General features: G+C 48.6%; 1 protein-coding gene across 1 annotated transcript in view; it reads right to left on the reverse strand.

Moving 5' to 3' along the window:
- Positions 1-16,305, reverse strand: part of LOC119957677 (tyrosinase-like) — a 93,105-nt gene extending 76,800 nt beyond the window's left edge. The window contains exon 1 of the mRNA XM_038785753.1: positions 15,478-16,305. Coding sequence (XP_038641681.1) covers positions 15,478-16,305 — 828 coding nt within the window. The remainder of the gene's footprint in view (positions 1-15,477) is intronic.
- Between the last annotated feature and the right edge of the window lie 4,809 nt (positions 16,306-21,114).

Below are 21,114 nucleotides of genomic sequence, written 5' to 3' on the forward strand. Positions count from 1 at the left end.
AGTGCTCGTGCTGTGACACAGACTGTGAGAGTGCCCGTGCTGTGACACAGACTGTGAGAGTGCTCGTGCTGTGACACAGGCTGTGAGAGTGCTTGTGCTGTGACACAGGCTGTGAGAGTGCCCGTGCTGTGACACAGACTGTGAGAGTGCTTGTGCTGTGACACAGGCTGTGAGAGTGCCCGTGCTGTGACACAGACTCACTGACCACAGACTGTGAGAGTGCTCGTGCTGTGACACAGGCTGTGAGAGTGCCCGTGCTGTGACACAGACTGTGAGAGTGCTCGTGCTGTGACACAGACTGTGAGAGTGCTCGTGCTGTGACACAGGCTGTGAGAGTGCCCGTGCTGTGACACAGACTGTGAGAGTGCTCGTGCTGTGACACAGACTGTGAGAGTGCTCGTGCTGTGACACAGGCTGTGAGAATGCTCGTGCTGTGACACAGGCTGTGAGAGTGCTCGTGCTGTGACACAGACTCACTGACCACAGGCTGTGAGAGTGCTCGTGCTGTGACACAGGCTGTGAGAGTGCTCGTGCTGTGACACAGACTGTGAGAGTGCTCGTGCTGTGACACAGACTGTGAGAGTGCTCGTGCTGTGACACAGGTTGTGAGAGTGCCCGTGCTGTGACACAGGCTGTGAGAGTGCCCGTGCTGTGACACAGACTGTGAGAGTGCTCATGCTGTGACACAGGCTGTGAGAGTGCCCGTGCTGTGACACAGACTCACTGACCACAGGCTGTGAGAGTGCCCGTGCTGTGACACAGACTGTGAGAGTGCTCGTGCTGTGACACAGACTGTGAGAGTGCTCGTGCTGTGACACAGACTGTGAGAGTGCTCGTGCTGTGACACAGACTGTGAGAGTGCTCGTGCTGTGACACAGGCTGTGAGAGTGCTCGTGCAGTGACACAGGCTGTGAGAGTGCCCGTGCTGTGACACAGACTGTGAGAGTGCTCGTGCTGTGACACAGACTGTGAGAGTGCCCGTGCTGTGACACAGTCTCACTGACCACAGACTGTGAGAGTGCCCGTGCTGTGACACAGACTGTGAGAGTGCCCGTGCTGTGACACAGTCTCACTGACCACAGGCTGTGAGAATGCTCGTGCTGTGACACAGACTCACTGACCACAGGCTGTGAGAGTGCTCGTGCTGTGACACAGGGTGTGAGAGTGCCCGTGCTGTGACACAGACTGTGAGAGTGCCCGTGCTGTGACACAGGCTGTGAGAGTGCCCGTGCTGTGACACAGACTGTGAGAGTGCTTGTGCTGTGACACAGGCTGTGAGAGTGCTCGTGCTGTGACACAGACTGTGAGAGTGCTCGTGCTGTGACACAGACTGTGAGAGTGCTCGTGCTGTGACACAGGCTGTGAAAGTGCTTGTGCTGTGACACAGGCTGTGAGAGTGCTCGTGCTGTGACACAGGCTGTGAGAGTGCTCGTGCTGTGACACAGACTGTGAGAGTGCTCGTGCTGTGACACAGGCTGTGAGAGTGCTCGTGCTGTGACACAGACTGTGAGAGTGCTCGTGCTGTGACACAGACTGTGAGAGTGCTCGTGCTGTGGCACAGACTGTGAGAGTGCTCGTGCTGTGACACAGACTCACTGACCACAGGCTGTGAGAGTGCCCGTGCTGTGACACAGACTGTGAGAGTGCTCGTGCTGTGACACAGACTCACTGACCACAGGCTGTGAGAGTGCTCGTGCTGTGACACAGGCTGTGAAAGTGCTTGTGCTGTGACACAGGCTGTGAGAGTGCTCGTGCTGTGACACAGGCTGTGAGAGTGCTCGTGCTGTGACACAGACTGTGAGAGTGCTCGTGCTGTGACACAGGCTGTGAGAGTGCTCGTGCTGTGACACAGACTGTGAGAATGCTCGTGCTGTGACACAGACTCACTGACCACAGGCTGTGAGAGTGCTCGTGCTGTGACACAGGCTGTGAGAGTGCTCGTGCTGTGACACAGACTCACTGACCACAGGCTGTGAGAATGCTCGTGCTGTGACACAGACTGTGAGAGTGCTCGTGCTGTGACACAGGGTGTGAGAGTGCCCGTGCTGTGACACAGGCTGTGAGAGTGCCCGTGCTGTGACACAGACTGTGAGAGTGCTCGTGCTGTGACACAGGCTGTGAGAGTGTTCGTGCTGTGACACAGACTGTGAGAGTGCTCGTGCTGTGACACAGACTGTGAGAGTGCTCGTGCTGTGACACAGACTCACTGACCACAGGCTGTGAGAGTGCCCGTGCTGTGACACAGGCTGTGAGAGTGTTCGTGCTGTGACACAGACTGTGAGTGTGCTCGTGCTGTGACACAGGCTGTGAGAGTGCTCGTGCTGTGACACAGACTGTGAGAGTGCTCGTGCTGTGACAGAGACTCACTGACCACAGGCTGTGACAGTGCTCGTGCTGTGACACAGAATTTTTTGGGGATGTCTTCTCTCTGCAAATGGTTGTTTAAAAAAAAATAAAATGAGGGAGTCACATATGGTGCCGATTATGATGGGAAAATTGATGTTCAGGAGACACAGACGGAAATACAAGATGTTAAACAACACGATGATAACAGACACTTTGCTTGTTCCCTTAGAGAGATACAAAGATGGTGAAGGAAAACCAAAACAAGATGAAGATGACCCTGATTTTGGGCAGCAGGGTAGCATGGTGGTTAGCATAAATGCTTCACAGCTCCAGGGTCCCAGGTTCGATTCCCGGCTGGGTCACTGTCTGTGCGGAGTCTGCACGTCCTCCCCGTGTGTGCGTGGGTTTCCTCCGGGTGCTCCGGTTTCCTCCCACAGTCCAAAGATGTGCGAGTTAGGTGGATTGGCCATGCTAAATTGCCCGTAGTGTCCTAAAAAGTAAGGTTACGGGGGGGTTGTTGGGTTACTGGTATAGGGTGGATACGTGGGTTTGAGTAGGGTGATCATTGCTCGGCACAACATCGAGGGCCGAAGGGCCTGTTCTGTGCTGTACTGTTCTATGTTCTATGATGATCGATATCATGATCGTCGCTGGAACAGTCCAGTTGCGTGCGTTACCTACCTCTAGCCCCCTCACCACACAGGCCCCGAACACGACTATCCAGCACAACACCCCCAGCCCAGACACTACAACACACACACACAAAGCCACCGATATCCCCACATGGTGTGAGAACCTCATCAAGTGCATTCCCTGTCCTACACAGTGGAGGCTTTACTAGTAATAACCATATTGTACAGCGTCATTCAGACAATTAGACTGCACAAATGGAGACAGAGAGCCTCCCGCCCCCCAGTATATATATTTAGAGCCCCTTTCTTCGGACCCCAGCAAACCTCACAATCTTTCTGAACCTTTTCTTTAATAAATCGCGCGGTTGCTGTTTTGTTAATGAAGTTTATTTTTCTGTGTATGTAAATGTCAGTGATAGTAAGAAATGTGGTGCTGCTATTGGATAGTTTTAGTATTTTGTAAGATAAGTTCTTGGATTGTAAATAGCAGCAGGAGTGTAGTCCAGTTAGAGGCAGTTAGAGGTTCCCCTTTCACTGAATGTTGAATGGCCCTGAGAAATTCTGAGACATGTGTTGTTTAGGGAAATTAAGTAAATGTTTTTGGACCAAGAGGATAGAGTAGAGTAGAACCTGTCCTTGGTTAAAGGTACTCGGCATCCCTAGAGAACAAAGAAGACCCAGTATTGTGATCCTTCACGCTTCGTGTTGAGGAACAAGAAGGCGGAGTGCAGCCGTCTTGGATGGCCACTTCCAACCAGGTACAGAGCAACTCGCAAAGACTGATGGGTAAAATGGACAAGCCAGGAGTCAGGCAGGCTCAGAGCCTGAAATGTATATTTGTCAGCAAAATCCAGACGGCATCGAAACTCCGTCCCGTTAGCATGTTAATCAGGCCGATTAGCAGGTGATGGCCCACCTCCCCCAACACAAAGGACTGTTATCCAGCTACCGGCACAGTCCTGGACATTTCATCGCCACTCCCTGTCCAAGGGAACCGCAAACAACGGGGTCAATGACGGCTTGGGAGACGCCCAGTCATCCAGATCCCCGCACACTTATTGGCTAAGGAGCTGTACGGAGTGATCAGGGATCACCCAATTAGGAAGGCCCAAATCGAAGGACCGCCCAAAGGAGCGCAAAAACTGCCTGAGTATAAAGAAAGAGTTCGCCATATGTTCGCTCTCTTTTGGCCTTGGTACCCCGTTCACGGCCATTGCCAACTGCAGCAACACCAGAAGCAAGTCCGCGTTCAACGCCCGCTACCAGACGGATGAGCCCAGCTGAGCAGCAGTTATCACTTCGAATCCAGAATCGGACAGCGGCCACTGTTTCCTGACCTGAGCCGGGTGCCTGAAGTTAAGTACAGGTTGTCTTCGTAATAGGTGTAGTTGACTAGATGTGTTTATGTTGCATGACTGATTGTCTGTAAATAAAGTACCCTTGACCTTGAACTAACTAACTGGTGTTTGGCTCTTTGATCGATAGCCAGTTGAAACTTGTAGTGGTATCATTCAGTACCTGGCTACATGGACAATATAGAAAGAAAGCAAAAGAAAGCAAAGAAAGCAAATTCACTGATTGCCCAAATTAGAACAGAGCCACAGGAAAGACCTAGTAGTAGAGGAAACGCAGAACAGTAGACCTGCCCCAGTTGCACTAACACTCTTAGTCCCTCACTAATGATTAAATCAGAAGACCCTATCCTTAAGGGATTGTGCCTGTCTATTGGAGCTAAATGTCCCGGTAACGATCCCTCTCCTTGTTTCCTCACAGTGTGTGCAGCTCGGCCTCCGATAACTAAACCACTCCTTGTTTCCTCACAGTGTGTGCAGCTCGGCCTCCGGTAACTAAACCGCTCCTTGTTTCCTCACAGTGTGTGCAGCTCGGCCTCCGATAACTAAACCGCTCCTTGTTTCCTCACAGTGTGTGCAGCTCGGCCTCCGGTAACTAAACCACTCCTTGTTTCCTCACAGTGTGTGCAGCTCGGCCTCCGGTAACTAAACCGCTCCTTGTTTCCTCACAGTGTGTGCAGCTCGGCCTCCGATAACTAAACCGCTCCTTGTTTCCTCACAGTGTGTGCAGCTCGGCCTCCGGTAACTAAACCACTCCTTGTTTCCTCACAGTGTGTGCAGCTCGGCCTCCGGTAACTAAACCGCTCCTTGTTTCCTCACAGTGTGTGCAGCTCGGCCTCCGGTAACTAAACCGCTCCTTGTTTCCTCACAGTGTGTGCAGCTCGGCCTCCGGTAACGATCCCTCTCCTTGTTTCCTCACAGTGTGTGCAGCTCGGCCTCCGGTAACTAAACCGCTCCTTGTTTCCTCACAGTGTGTGCAGCTCGGCCTCCGGTAACTAAACCGCTCCTTGTTTCCTCACAGTGTGTGCAGCTCGGCCTCCGGTAACGATCCCTCTCCTTGTTTCCTCACAGTGTGTGCAGCTCGGCCTCCGGTAACTAAACCACTCCTTGTTTCCTCACAGTGTGTGCAGCTCGGCCTCCGGTAACGATCCCGCTCCTTGTTTCCTCACAGTGTGTGCAGCTCGGCCTCCGATAACTAAACCACTCCTTGTTTCCTCACAGTGTGTGCAGCTCGGCCTCCGGTAACTATCCCGCTCCTTGTTTCCTCACAGTGTGTGCAGCTCGGCCTCCGATAACTAAACCACTCCTTGTTTCCTCACAGTGTGTGCAGCTCGGCCTCCGGTAACGATCCCTCTCCTTGTTTCCTCACAGTGTGTGCAGCTCGGCCTCCGGTAACTAAACCGCTCCTTGTTTCCTCACAGTGTGTGCAGCTCGGCCTCCGGTAACTAAACCGCTCCTTGTTTCCTCACAGTGTGTGCAGCTCGGCCTCCGGTAACGATCCCTCTCCTTGTTTCCTCACAGTGTGTGCAGCTCGGCCCCCGGTAACGATCCCTCTCCTTGTTTCCTCACAGTGTGTGCAGCTCGGCCTCCGGTAACGATCCCTCTCCTTGTTTCCTCACAGTGTGTGCAGCTCGGCCTCCGGTCATTCTGTCACTCACCTTTTGTGGAATTTTCACACAAAATTGCCATGCTGATCGATGATAAATGATTTCTCCTCGTAACTTTCAACCTCTTGAAAATACTATTGCTTCACAGTCTGAAGTAGCACAAAATGTATTCTTTATTGATGAGTTTACGGTCTGCACAGAAGCCCCAATGTGTGCAATATCTGGTATTTGCAGATAGCGATGAGGATTGGCAGAGGATGCAGCAGGACGTACATTGTTTGGAGACTTGGGCGGAGAGATGGCAGATGGAGTTTAATCCAGACAAATGCGAGGTAATGAATTTTGGAAGGTCTAATACAGGCGGGAATATACAGTGAATGGTAGGACCCTCAAGTCAGAGAGATCTAGGTGTACAGGTCCACAGGTCACTGAAAAGGGCAACACAGGTGGAGAAGGTAGTCAAAAAGACGTATGGCATGCTTGCTTTCATTGGCCAGGGCATTGAGTATAAAAATTGGCAAGTCATATTAGAACATAGAACATAGAAAAATACAGCACAGAACAGGCCCTTCGGCCCACGATGTTGTGCCGAACCTTTGTCCTAGATTAATCGTAAATTATCATAGAATTTACAGTGCAGAAGGAGGCCACTCGGCCCATCGAGTCTGCACGGCTCTTGAAAAGAGCACCCTACCCAAGGTCAACACCTCCACCCTATCCCCATAACCCAGTAACCCCACCCAACACTAAGGGCAATTTTGGACACTAAGGGCAATTTATCACAGCCAATCCACCCAACCTGCACATCTTTGGACTGTGGGAGGAAACCGGAGCACCCGGAGGAAACCCACGCACACACGGGGAGGATGTGCAGACTCCACACAGACAGTGACCCAAGCCGAAAATCGAACCTGTGATCCTGGAGCTGTGAAGCAATTGTGCTCTCCACAATGCTACCGTGCTGCCCTTAAGAACAAATTAATCTACACTCCATTATTCTACCATAATCCATGTACATATCCAATAGCCGCTTGAAGGTCCCTAATGTTTCTGACTCAACTATTTCCGCAGGCAGTGCATTGCATGCCCCAACTACTCACTGGGTAAAGAACCTACCTCTGACATCCCCCCCCCCCCCCCCCCCCATATATTGTACCAACAACTTTAAATTTATGCCCCCTTGTAATGGTTTGTTCCACCCAGGGAAAAAGTCTCTGACTGTCTACTCTATCCGTTCCCCTGATAATCTTATAAACCTCTATCAAGTCGCCCCTCATCCTTCTCCGTTCTAATGAGAAAAGGCCTAGCACCCTCAACCTTACCTCATACGACCTACTCTCCATTCCAGGCAACATCCTGGTAAATCTCCTTTACATCTTTTCCAAAGCTTCCACATCCTTCCTAAATTGAACATAGAACAGTACAGCACAGAACAGGCCCTTCGGCCCTCGATGTTGTGCCGAGCCATGGTCACCCTACTCAAACCCACGTATCCACCCTATATCCGTAACCCAACAATCCCCCCCCCTTTAACCTTACTTTTTTTTAGGACACTACGGGCAATTTAGCATGGCCAATCCACCTAACCCGCACATCTTTGGACTGTGGGAGGAAACCGGAGCACCCAGAGGAAACCCACGCACACACGGGGAGGACGTGCAGACTCCGCACAGACAGTGACTCAGCCGGGAATCGAACCTGGGACCCTGGAGCTGTGAAGCATTTATGCTAACCACCATGCTACCGTGCTGAATTTCAAATGTGGATTTACCCTTAAACAGCAGCTCCCAATCCACATTCCCGAACTCCTGCAGAATTTTGTTATTATTGGCCATTCCCCAATTTGGCACTCTTCCTTTAGGACCACTCTCGTCTTTGTCCATGAGTATTCTAAAACTTACGGAACTGTGATCGCTATTTCCAAACTAATCGGCAACTGAAACGTCAACCACCTGGCCGGGATCATTCCCCAATACCAGGTCCAGTATGGCCCCTTCCCGAGTTGGACTATTTACACACTGCTCTAAAAAACTCTCCTGGATTCTCCTTACAAATTCTGCTCCATCTACGCCTCCAACACTACATGCGTCCCATTCAATGTTGGGAAAGTTAACATCTCCCATCACAACCACCCTATTGTTCCTACATTGTTCTATAATCTGTCTACAGATTTGTACCTCTACTTCACGCTCGCTTTTCGGAGGCCTATAGTAAAGTCCCAACAATGTTACTGCACCCCTCCTATTTCTTAGCTCTATCCATATTGCCTCAGTGCTCGAATCCTCCATCGTGCCCTCCTTAATTACAGCTGTGATATAATCTCTCTCCAGTAATGCAACTCCTCCACCCCTTTTACCTCCCTCTCTATCCCTCCTGAAACACTATACCCTGGGATATTTAGTTGCCAGTATTGCCCATCCCTCAACCAAGTCTCAGTAATACCAATAACATCATATTCCCAGATACTAATACAAGCCCTAAGTTCATCTGCCTTACCTGCTGCACTTCTCGCATTAAAACAAATGCACCTCAGACTACCTGTCCCTTTGCGATCCTCATCTCTTCCCTGTCTACTCTTCCCCTTAGTCACAGTGAGTTTATTATCCAGTACCTTATTGGCTTTATTTGCTGCTTCTTTACTGACCTCTAACTTCCTAATCTGGTGCCCATCCCCCTGCCACATGAGTTTAAAACCGCCACAACAGTGTTAGCAAAAGCACCCCCGAAGACATTGGTTCCAGTCCGGCCCAGGTGTAGACCATCCGATTTGTAATGGTCCCACCGCCCCCAGAACCGGTTCCAATGTCCCAACAATCTGAACTCCTCCCTCCTGCACCATCTCTCAAGCCACGTATTCATTCTGACTATTCTTGAATTTCTACTCTGACTGTCCCGTGGCACTGGTAGCAATCCTGAGATTACTACCTTTGAGGTCCTACTTTTTAAACTTATCTCCTAACTCCCTAAATTCTGATTGTAGGACCTCATCCCGTTTTTGGTCCTATATCGTTGCTGCCTATATGCACCACGACAACTGGCTGTTCACCCTCCCCCTTCAGTATGTCCTGCAGCCGATCGGAGACATCCCTGACCCGAGCACCCTGGAGACAACATACCATTCGGGAGTCTCGTTTTTGACCAGAGAAACGCCTGTCTACTCCCCTTACAATTGAATCCCCTATGACTATAGCCCTGCCAGTCTTTTTCCCGCCCTTCTGTACAGCAGAGCCAGCCACGGTGCCATGAGCCTGGCAACTACTGCCTTCCCCTGGTGAGTCACCTCCCCCAACAGTATCCAAAACGTTTTACCTGTTTTGGAGGGAGATGACCGCAGGGGCACCTGCACTGCCTTCCTGCTCTTTCTCTGCATTTTGGTCACCCTTTCCCTGTCTCCCTCACCAATCCTAATCTGCGGTGTGACCAACTCACTGAACGTGCTATCCACGACCTCCTCAGCATCGCGGATGCTCCAAAGTGAGTCCACCCACAGCCCCAGAGCCGTCATGCGGTCTAACAGGCGCTGCAGCTGGACACACTTTCTGCACATGAAGTAGTCAGGGACATCGGCCGTGCCACTGAGCTCCCACATTGAGCACGAGGAGCATATCACGGGTCTGGGATCTCCTGCCATTTTCACACTTTACCTTAACTGATTACAAATAAAGAAAAAATGAAAGGAATAAGGATTTTGCTTACAATCACAATACTTACCAACACACAAAGAGTTAAATTTCACCCAGCTACTGCTAATTGGAGCACTTTCCTTACCAGCCAATCAGGTCACTGCTTTGCTGTGATGTCACCCTTCAAGGTAAGTTTTAAAGAGATAAACTTATTTTTGGTTAGAGGAGGAGGTAGGGGGGAAACACTGAGGAAGTGTTTTGGGTTTTACTGTCACTTGACAACAGACCCTCCACAAACCACCTTCAAATTACGCTGACCACACTGCACGTATGCAAATTTCCCCAGAACAGCCAATCAGTAGCTCCTCTCTACTGCCCTCTGCTGGATTTGATCTAAAGAGTTTCCACTCAATTTAGAACAGTACAGCACAGAACAGGCCCTTCGGCCCTCGATGTTGTGCCGAGCAATGATCACCCTACTCAAACTCACAAATCCACCCTATACCCGTAACCCAACAACTCCCCCTTAACCTTACTTTTTAGGACACTACGGGCAATTTAGCATGGCCAATCCACCTAACCCGCACATCTTTGGACTGTGGGAGGAAACCGGAGCACCCGGAGGAAACCCACGCACACACGGGGAGGACGTGCAGACTCCACACAGACAGTGACCCAGCCGGGAAGCGAACCTGGGACCCTGGAACTGTGAAGCATTGATGCTAACCACTATGAACATAGAACGATACAGTGCAGTACAGGCCCTTCGGCCCTCGATGTTGCACCGACATGGAAAAAACACAAAAGGCCATCTAACCTACACTATGCTCTTATCATCCATATGCTTATCCAATAAATTTTTAAATGCCCTCAATGTTGGCGTGTTCACTACTGTTGCAGGTAGGGCATTCCACGGCCTCACCACTCTTTGCGTAAAAAACCCACCTCTGACCTATATCTATTACCCCTCAATTTAACGCTATGTCCCCTCGTGCTAGCCACCTCCATCCGCGGGAGAAGGCTCTCGCTGTCCACCCTATCTAACCCTCTGATCATTTTGTATGCCCCTATTAAGTCACCTCTTAACCTTCTTCTCTCTAACGAAAACAACCTCAAGTCCATCAGCCTTTCCTCATAAGATTTTCCCTCCATACCAGGCAACATCCTGGTAAATCTCCTCTGCACCCGTTCCAAAGCTTCCACGTCCTTCCTATAATGAGGCGACCAGAACTGTACGCAATACTCCAAATGCGGCCGTACTAGAGTTTTGTACAACTGCAACATGACCTCATGGCTCCGGAACTCAATCCCTCTACCAATAAAGGCCAACACACCATAGGCCTTCTTCACAACCCTATCAACCTGGGTGGCAACTTTCAGGGATCTATGTACATGGACACCGAGATCCCTCTGCTCATCCACACTACCAAGAATTTTACCATTAGCCAAATATTCCGCATTCCTGTTATTCTTTCCAAAGTGAATCCCCTCACACTTCTCCACATTAAACTCCATTTGCCACCTCTCAGCCCAGGTCTGCAGCTTACCTCTGTAACCTGCAACATCCTTCCACACTGTCTACAACTCCACCGACTTTAGTGTCGTCTGCAAATTTACTCACCCATCCTTCTGCGCCCTCCTCTAGGTCATTTATAAAAATGACAAACAACAACGGCCCCAGAACAGATCCTTGTGGTACGCCACTCGTAACTGAACTCCATTCTGAACATTTCCCATCAACTACCACTCTCTGTCTTCTTTCAACTAGCCAATTTCTGATCCACATCTCTAAATCACCCTCAATCCCCAGCCTCCGTATTTTCTGCAATAGCCGACCGTGGGGAACCTTATCAAACGCTTTACTGAAATCCATATACACCACATCAACTGCTCTACCCTCGTCTACCTGTTCAGTCACCTTCTCAAAGAACTCGATAAGGTTTGTGAGGCATGACCTACCCTTCACAAAACCATGCTGACTATCCCTAATCATATTATTCCTATCTAGATGATTATAAATCGTATCTTTTATAATCCTCTCCAAGACCTTACCCACCACAGACGTTAGGCTCACCGGCCTATAGTTACCGGGGTTATCTCTACTCCCCTTCTTGAACAAAGGGACCACATTTGCTATCCTCCAGTCCTCTGGCACGATTCCTGTAGCCAATGATGACCTAAAAATCAAAGCCAAAGGCTCAGCAATCTCTTCCCTGGCTTCCCAGAGAATCCTAGGATAAATCCCATCCGGCCCCGGGGACTTATCTATTTTCACCTTGTCCAGAATTGCCAACACTTCTTCCCTACGCACCTCAATGCCATCTATTCTAATAGCCTGGGTCTCAGCATTCTCCTCCACAATATTATCTTTCTCTTGAGTGAATACTGACGAAAAGTATTCATTTAGTATCTCGCTTATCTCCTCAGCCTCCACACACAACTTCCCACCACTGTCCTTGACTGGCCCTACTCTTACCCTAGTCATTCTTTTATTCCTGACATACCTATAGAAAGCTTTTGGGTTTTCCTTGATCCTACCTGCCAAAGACTTCTCATGTCCCCTCTATGCTACCGTGCTGCCCACAAATCTGGGAAGTTGAAGTCAGCCATGACTACTACACTGTGAATTCTACACCTTTCCAAAATCTGATTCCCAATCTGTTCCTCCACATCTCTGCTGCTATTGGGGGGCCTATAGAAAACTCCCAACACGGAGGCTACTCCTATTCCTATTTCTGACTTCATTATTGCAGCTGTGTAGAAACTGAGTTAGGCCACACTTGGAGTGTTTAATTCTGGTCGCCACACTACCAGAAGGCTTTAGAGATGATGCAGAAGACATTTACCAGGATGTTGCCTGGTATGCAGGGCATTAGCCATGAGGAACATAAGAACATAAGAACTAGGAGCAGGAGTAGGCCATCTGGCCCCTCGAGCCTGCTCCACCATTCAATTAGATCATGGCTGATCTTTTGTGGACTCGGCTCCACTTTCCGTCCCGAACACCATAACCCTTAATCCCTTTATTCTTCAAAAAACTATCTATCTTTACCTTAAAAACATGTAATGAAGGAGCCTCAACTGTCTCACTGGGCAAGGAATTCCATAGATTCACAACAACTTTGGGTGAAGAAGTTCCTCTTAAACTCAGTCCTGAATCTACTTTCCCTTATTTTGAGGCTATGCCCCCCTAGTTCTGCTTTCACCCGCCAGTGGAAACAACCTGCCCGCATCTATCCTATCTATTCCCTTCATAATTTTATATGTTTCTATAAGATCCCCCCTCATCCTTCTAAATTCCAACGAGTACAGTCCCAGTCTACTCAACCTCTCCTCATAATCCAACCCCTTCAACTCTGGGATTAACCTAGTGAATCTCCTCTGCACACCCACCAGTGCCAGTGCGTCCTTTCTCAGATAAGGAGACCAAAACTGATCACAATACTACAGGTGTGGCCGCACTAACACCTTATACAATTGCAGCATAACCTCCCTAGTTTTAAACTCCATCCCTCTAGCAATGAAGGACAAAATTCCATTTGCCTTCTTAATCACCTTTTGCACCTGTAAACCAAATTTCTGTGACTTATGCACTAGCACACCCAGGTCTCTCTGCACAGCGTCATGCTTTAATATTTTATCATTTAAATAATAATCCCTTTTTCTGTTATTTCTGCAAAAATGGATAACCTCACATTTGTCAACATTGTATTCCATCTGCGAGACCCGAGCCCATTCACTTAACCTATCCAAATCCCTCTGCAGACTTCCAGTATCCTCTGCACTTTTTGCTTTACCACTCATCGTAGTGTCATCTGCAAACTTGGACACAATGCCCTTGGTCCCCAACTCCAAATCATCTCTGTAAATTGTGAACAATTGTGGGCCCAACACTGATCCCTGAGGGACACCACTAGCTACTGATTGCCAACCAGAGAAACACCCATTAATCCCCACTCTTTGCTTTCTATTAATTAACCAATCCTCTATCCATGCTACTACTTTACCTTTAATCTTCATCTCATGCAGCAAAGTTTTGTGTGGCACCTTGTCAAAGGCTTTCTGGAAATCCAGATATACCACATCCATTGGCTCCCCGTTATCTACCGCTCTGGTAATGTCTTCAAAAAATTTCTCTAAATTTAGAACAGTACAGCACAGAACAGGCCCTTCGGCCCTCGATGTTGTGCCGAGCAATGATCACCCTACTCAAACTCACGTATCCACACTATACCCGTAACCCAACAACTCCCCCTTAACCTTACTTTTTAGAACACTACGGGCAATTTAGCATGGCCAATCTACCTAACCCGCACATCTTTGGACTGTGGGAGGAAACCGGAGCACCAGGAGGAAACCCACACACACACGGGGAGGATGTGCAGACTCCACACAGACAGTGACCCAGCCGGGAACCGAACCTGGGACCCTGGAGCTGTGAAGCATTGATGCTAACCACTATGCTACCGTGCTGCCCTTTATAAACCCATGCTGCATCTGCCCAATGGGACAATTTCTATCCAGATGCCTCGCTATTTCTTCCTTGATGATAGATTCCAGCATCTTCCCTACTTCCGAAGTTAAGCTAACTGCCCTATAATTACCTGCTTTCTGCCTACCTCCTTTTTTAAACAGTGGTGTCATATTTGCTCATTTCCAATCCGCCGTGGCCATTCCTGAATGTATTGAATTTTCGTAAATTATCATGAGTGCATTTGCAATTTCCCTTGCCAAATTAGGAGAGATTGAAAAAACTTGGTTTGTTTTCACTGGAACGACGGAGGTTGAGGGGCGACGTGATAGATGTCTACAAAATTATGAGGGGCTTAGACAGAGTGAAACTTTTGCCTAGGTCGAGAGGTCATTTACTAGGGGGTATAGGTTTACGGTGCAAGGGGAACGGTTTAGAGTAGCTGAACGAGGCAAGTTTTTTTACACAAAGGGTAGTGGGTGCCTGGAACTCGCTGCCGGAGGAGGTGGTGGAAGCAGGGACGATAGTGACGTTTAAGGGGCATCTTGACAAATACATGAATAAGATGGGAATAGAGGGATACAGACCCAGGAAGTGGAGAAGATTGTAGTTTAGACGGGCAGCATGGTTGGCACAGGCTTGGAGGGCCAAAGGGCCTGTTCCTGTTCTGTACTTTTCATTGTTATTTGTTTGAAATAATTGATCAGGAACATTCAGCTCAGTTGAGACCAGCAACCTGCACAAGGCTTTCCAGGAATGGCAGAGATTGTCAGAAACTTTGTCTTTGCCCCATTTAATTATCTTGGGTCTTCTTATGAGAACAAAGATTATTTACACAGCCTCCTGCCGTCAGGAAAATGTTAAGTTTGTTCAGCATGAGCTTTTTTGTGGCTTTCTTAGCATGAGAACAGTGTGACAGTGCGGGGAAAAGTGAAAGAAACAGAGAGAAAGGAAGAAAGAAAGACAGAGAGAAAGAAACAGAGAGAGAGCAAGAAATAGAGAAAATGAAAGGAACAGAGAAAGAGCAAGAGACAGACAGACAGGGAAACAGACCGAGAAAGAGAGGGAGAGAGAGAAAGAGAGAGCAACAAACAGACAGACTGACAGAGACACAGAGGGAGACAGACAGATCAAGACAGAGAAAAGGAGAGAAAAAGACAGAGAAGGAGTGAGAGAGACAGAGAGACAGACTGAAATAGAGAGAGATAGAGAGAGAGACTAAAACAGAGAGAGAGGGAGAGAACTAGAGAGAGAGAGAGAGGCAGAGAGAGACTGAAACAAAGAGAGAGAGACAGAGTTGGAGAAACAGACAGACGGTCAGACAGAGAGAGAAAGAGAGAGAATGGGAAAGAGAGAGAGATTCAGACAGAGAGAGGGAGAGACAGAGAGTGAATGAGTGAGGGGAGAAAGTGATTGAAATGGACTGTAGGAGTGACTTTATCTTACCAGCCAGTTACGGAAGCGAGAGTTTGGATTGAGGAATCCTTGAGCATCATTGGAGCCGAAAAGATTGTCAGTGCAGACATCACAGCTCTGCTGTCCTGCCCATGTCCAGTACGGTAAATAGAAATCCCGATCTCCCGTCAAGTTCCTCATCTCCCTCTCAAAGGACAGGAGGTAGAGCCGGTGCCAAGAGGGGAACGCAGGGCCCCGGTGGGCATAGATACCAGGCTGGCCATCCCCCCGGGGCTTGGCACACAGGTAATGCGCCCAGGCAAAGACATTATAGAGGCTGGCATCCTGGAAGCGGAAGGGTGAGGCGGGCTGCCGACTGGAGCTGGCATAAATGACGTACCGGGAGCTGACTGTCTGCTTGGCCAACAGGAGACGATCCAGGAAGAGGTCCCGTTCAGGTACTGACATCTGCCACAGATCCTGGCGCTGCACCAGGTGCTGCTGTTGGCATTGGGAACCGACCCAGCCATGGGCACATTCCCCGCAATCTACTCCACCATATCTCTGCTGGCACACACACAGTCGGCTGAAGAAGTACGATGGCCAGGCCAGGCGGAAATCCATAGCACCCCCTTCACCCACTTGTCCAGCTGGCCAGGGCGATGACAGTGCCAATTCCTGGCAGTAACCCCGCTTTGATGCACTCCCACAGGGTGAGCCATCGCCCCACCAGCGCGGGCAGCATGTGCGATTGCTGATGTGCCAATCAGTGGCACAGCTGCGAGGGATCTGCCCCTGGGTTCTGGCCACCATGCCCAATACCAGCAGTATCTGGCAGCACTGGCTGGGCCGTGTCGGTATCCACACTGGCTTCCACATGGTTCCTGTTGCCAGTTATGCCTTCCTGTGACTAATGAGACTGAGAATCAGCAAGCCAGCCTTGTGCGGAATCTGCCCGCTTGCCCACTATGGAATCTGGTCCTGTAGAGGGCGTCACTCTTGCCAGCGTCACACTGTTATCCCAGCCTCAGCTGCCTGGCTCAGTCCACTTTAAGCCTGTGGGTAAAAACAGGAGAGCAACTTAGAGGTGATCGAAAGAGCGAAAGTGAAGTGGGAATGAACACAATAGACCAGTGACGCAAAACCTCATACACACACACACACACACACAGACAAGCACACACACACAGACAAGCACACACACACACACACAGACAGTCACATTACACACACACTTAAACACATACACACAGTCACACCACACACACTCAGATACACACACAGTCGCACCACACACACACAAACACATACATGCACACACAGTCACACATGCACACACAGTCACACAGTGTCACACACAAACAGACACACAGAGTCACACACACACACGCACATACAATCACACACACACAATCATACACAGTCACACGCACACATACACATACAGTCACACACACAAACATATACAATCACACACTTGCACTCAGTCACAAAGACACACACAGTCACACAAATGCAGTCACAAAGACACACACACAGTCACACACACACAGTCGCAAAGACACAGACACACAGTCACAAACAGACAGTCACAAAGACACAAACATTTACAGAGACACACACATTCATAGAGAAACACAGTCATAAAAACACACACACATAGTGACAAAGACACACACACAGTCACAAAGACAGACACACACATAGTCACAAATACACATAGTTACAAAGACACACAGTCGAAAAGATACACAAACACACACACAGTCACAATGACACACAGTCAAAAAGACAGACAGTCACAAACACACACAGTCATAAAGATGCACACACACAGTAAAAAACACACACACACACAGTCACAAACACACAAATGCACACACAGTTACACATACACGCACATAGTAACGCACACAAACAAACACACATGCACAGCCACACACATACACACACACAGTCACAAAGATACACACATACACAGTCACAAACACACACACATTCACAAACACAATAATAGTCACAAAGACACCCACAGTCGCAAAGACACACACACACATACACACAGTCACAAAGACACACACACACAGTCACAATGACACACACAGTCAAAAAGACACACAGTCACAAACACACACACATTCACAAACATACACACAGTCACAAACACACACACAGTCACAAAGACACACACACACAGTCACAAAGACTCACACATTTACAGAGACACACACATTCACAGAGAAACACAGTCATAAAAACACACACACATAGTGACAAAGACACACACAGTCACAAAGACAGACACACACAGTCACAAATACACATAGTTACAAAGACACACAAACACACACATAGTCACAAAGGCACACACACAGTCACAAAGACCCACACACACACAGTCAAAAAGACGCACACACACACAGTAAAAAACACACACAGTCACAAACACACAAATGCACACACACTGTTACACAGTCACTCATGCACATACACGCACATAGTAACGCACACAAACACACACAGTCACACACACAAACGCAACACAGTCATACAGTCACAAAGCCACACATAGTCACACAAACACTGCCACAAACACACAAGACACACAGTCACACGCACATTCACAAACACACACACGCACACTCACACACAGTCACATACACACGCTGTCACACAGTCACACACACACAGTCACACAGTCACACACACGCACAGTCACACACACAAACACACACACATACACAGCCACGCACATACACACACAAACTCAGTCACAAAGACAAACACACATACAAACACAATCACACACGCAGTCATGCACACACAGTCACAAAGACACACATGGTCACACAGACACACACACTCACAGTCACACATGCACACACACGCTCACACAATCACACACACACAGTCACACCCACACATAAACACACACACAGTCACAACACAGTCACAAACACACCCACGCGCACACACACACAGTCGCACACATACACACACACAGTCAGACACACATACATACAAACACACACACACACAAACACACACAGTCACACACAAACACACTCACACCCAGTCACAAAGACACACACAGTCACACACACATTCACATATACACACTCACACACAGTCGCACACACATGCACACAGTCACAATGACACCACACACACTCAGTCACAAAGATACACACAGGCACAAACACAATCACACACACACCGATAGTCACACACATGCACACACAGCCACCCACACACTGTCACAAACACATACAGACACGCTCACAGTCATCACACACACACACACACAGTCACAATGACACACACACATGGTGACACACACACATGGTCACACACAGCCACAAAGGCACACAGGCAGTTACACACACTCAGTCAACAAGGCACACTCACACACACACACACACACACACACAGCCACACACTCAGTCACAAACACACAGTCATACACACACAGTCACAAACACACATACGCACTCATACACAGTCACACACAGTCACACAAAAACATGCACACACAGTCACACACACACACAAACACACACAGAGTCTCTCACACAAACACACTCAGTCATGAAGACACACACACAGTCAGAAAGTCACATACACACAGTCACACGCACAGTCACAAAGACACAGGCAGTCACAAACACACAGTCACACACACTTACAGTCTCACACACACACACACATAATCTCACACAGTCACACACGCAGACAAACACTCAGTCACACACACACAGTCACAAAGATACACACACAGTCTCACACACACGCACAGTCACACACAGTCACAAACACACACAAAGTCACACAGTCGCACACAGTAGGGGAGCATTTCGGGAATAGTGACCACAATTCAGTAAGTTTTAAAGTGCTGGTGGATAAGGATAAGAGTGGTCCTAGGGTGAATGTGCTAAATTAGGGGAAGGCTAATTATAACAATATTAGGCGGGAACTGAAGAACCTAGATTGGGGGCGGATGTTTGAGGGTAAATCAACATCTGGCATGTGGGAGGCTTTCAAATGTCAGTTGAAGGGAATTCAGGACCGGCATGTTCCTGTGAAGGAAAAGGATAAGTACGGTGAATTTCAGGAACCTTGGATAACGAGAGATATTGTGGCCTCGTCAAAAAGAAAAAGGAGGCATTTGTCAGGGTTAGAAGGCTGGGAACAGATGAAGCCTGTGTGGAATATAAGAAAAGTAGGATGGAAATTGAGCAAGGAATCAGGAGGGCTAGCAGGGGTCATGAAAAGTCATTGGCAAATAGGGTTAAGGAAAATCCCAAGGCCTTTTACACGTACATAACAAGCAAGAGGGTAGTCAGTGAAAGGGTTGGCCCACTGAAGGATAGACAAGGGAATCTATGTGTGGAGCCAGAGGAAATGGGCGAGGTACTAAATGAATACTTTGCATCAGTAGTCACCAAAGAGAAGGAATTGGTGGATGTTGAGTCTGGAGAAGGGTGTGTCGATAGCCTGGGTCACATTGAGATCCAAAAAGACGAGGTGTTGGGCATCTTGAAAAATATTAAGGTGGATAAGTCCCCAGGGCCTGATGGGATTTACCCCAGAATACTGAAGGAGGCTAGAGAGGAAATTGCTGAGGCCTTGACAGAAATCTTTGGATCCTCACTGTCTTCAGGTGATGTCCCAGAGGACTGGAGAATAGCTAATGTTGTTCCTTTGTTTAAGAAGGGTAGCAGGGATAATCCAGGGAACTACAGGCCGGTGAGCCTTGCGTCAGTGGGAGGGAAATTACTGGAGAGAATTCTTCAAGACAGGATCTACTCCCATTTGGAAGCAAATGGATGTATTAGTGAGAGGCAGCACAGTTTTGTGAAAGGGGAGGTCGTGTCTCACTAACTTGACAGAGTTTTTCGAAGAGGTCACAAAGAAGATTGATGCAGATAGGGCAGTGGATGTTGTCTATATGTATTTCAGTAAGGCCTTTGACAAGGTCCCTTATGGTAGACTGGTCCAAAATGTGAAGTCACACGGGATCAGGGGTGAGCTGGCAAGGTGGATACAGAACAGGCTAGGTCATAGAAGGCAGAGAGTAGCAATGGAAGGATGCTTTTCTAATTGGAGGGCTGTGACTAGTGGTGTTCCGCAGGGATCAGTGCTGGGACCTTTGCTGTTCGTAGTATATATAAATGATTTGGAGGAAAATGTAACTGGTCTGATTAGCAAGTTTGCAAATGACACAAAGGTTGGTGGAATTGCAGATAGCAATGAGGACTGTCCGAGGATACAGCAGGATTTAGATCGTTTGGACACTTGGACGGAGAGATGGCAGATGGAGTTTAATCCGGACAAATGCGAGGTAACGCATTTTGGAATACAGGTAGGGAATATACAGTGAATCGTAGAACCCTCGAGTGTATTGAAAGTCAGAGAGATCTAGGTGTACAGGTCCACAGGTCACTGAAAGGGGCAACACAGGTGGAGAAGGTAGTCAAGAAGGCACACGGCATGCTTGCCTTCATTGGCCGGGGCATTGAGTATAAAAATTGGCATGTCATGTTGCAGCTGCATAGAACCTTAGTTCGGCCACAGTTGGAGTAGTGTTCAATTCTGGTCGCGACACGACCAGAAGGATGTGGAGGTTTTAGAGAGGGTGCAGAAGAGATTTACCAGGATGTTGACTGGTATGGAGGGCATTAGCTATGA

Source organism: Scyliorhinus canicula, chromosome 27, assembly GCF_902713615.1.
Source record: "Scyliorhinus canicula chromosome 27, sScyCan1.1, whole genome shotgun sequence".
In the NCBI taxonomy this organism is placed as follows: Eukaryota; Metazoa; Chordata; class Chondrichthyes; order Carcharhiniformes; family Scyliorhinidae; genus Scyliorhinus; species Scyliorhinus canicula.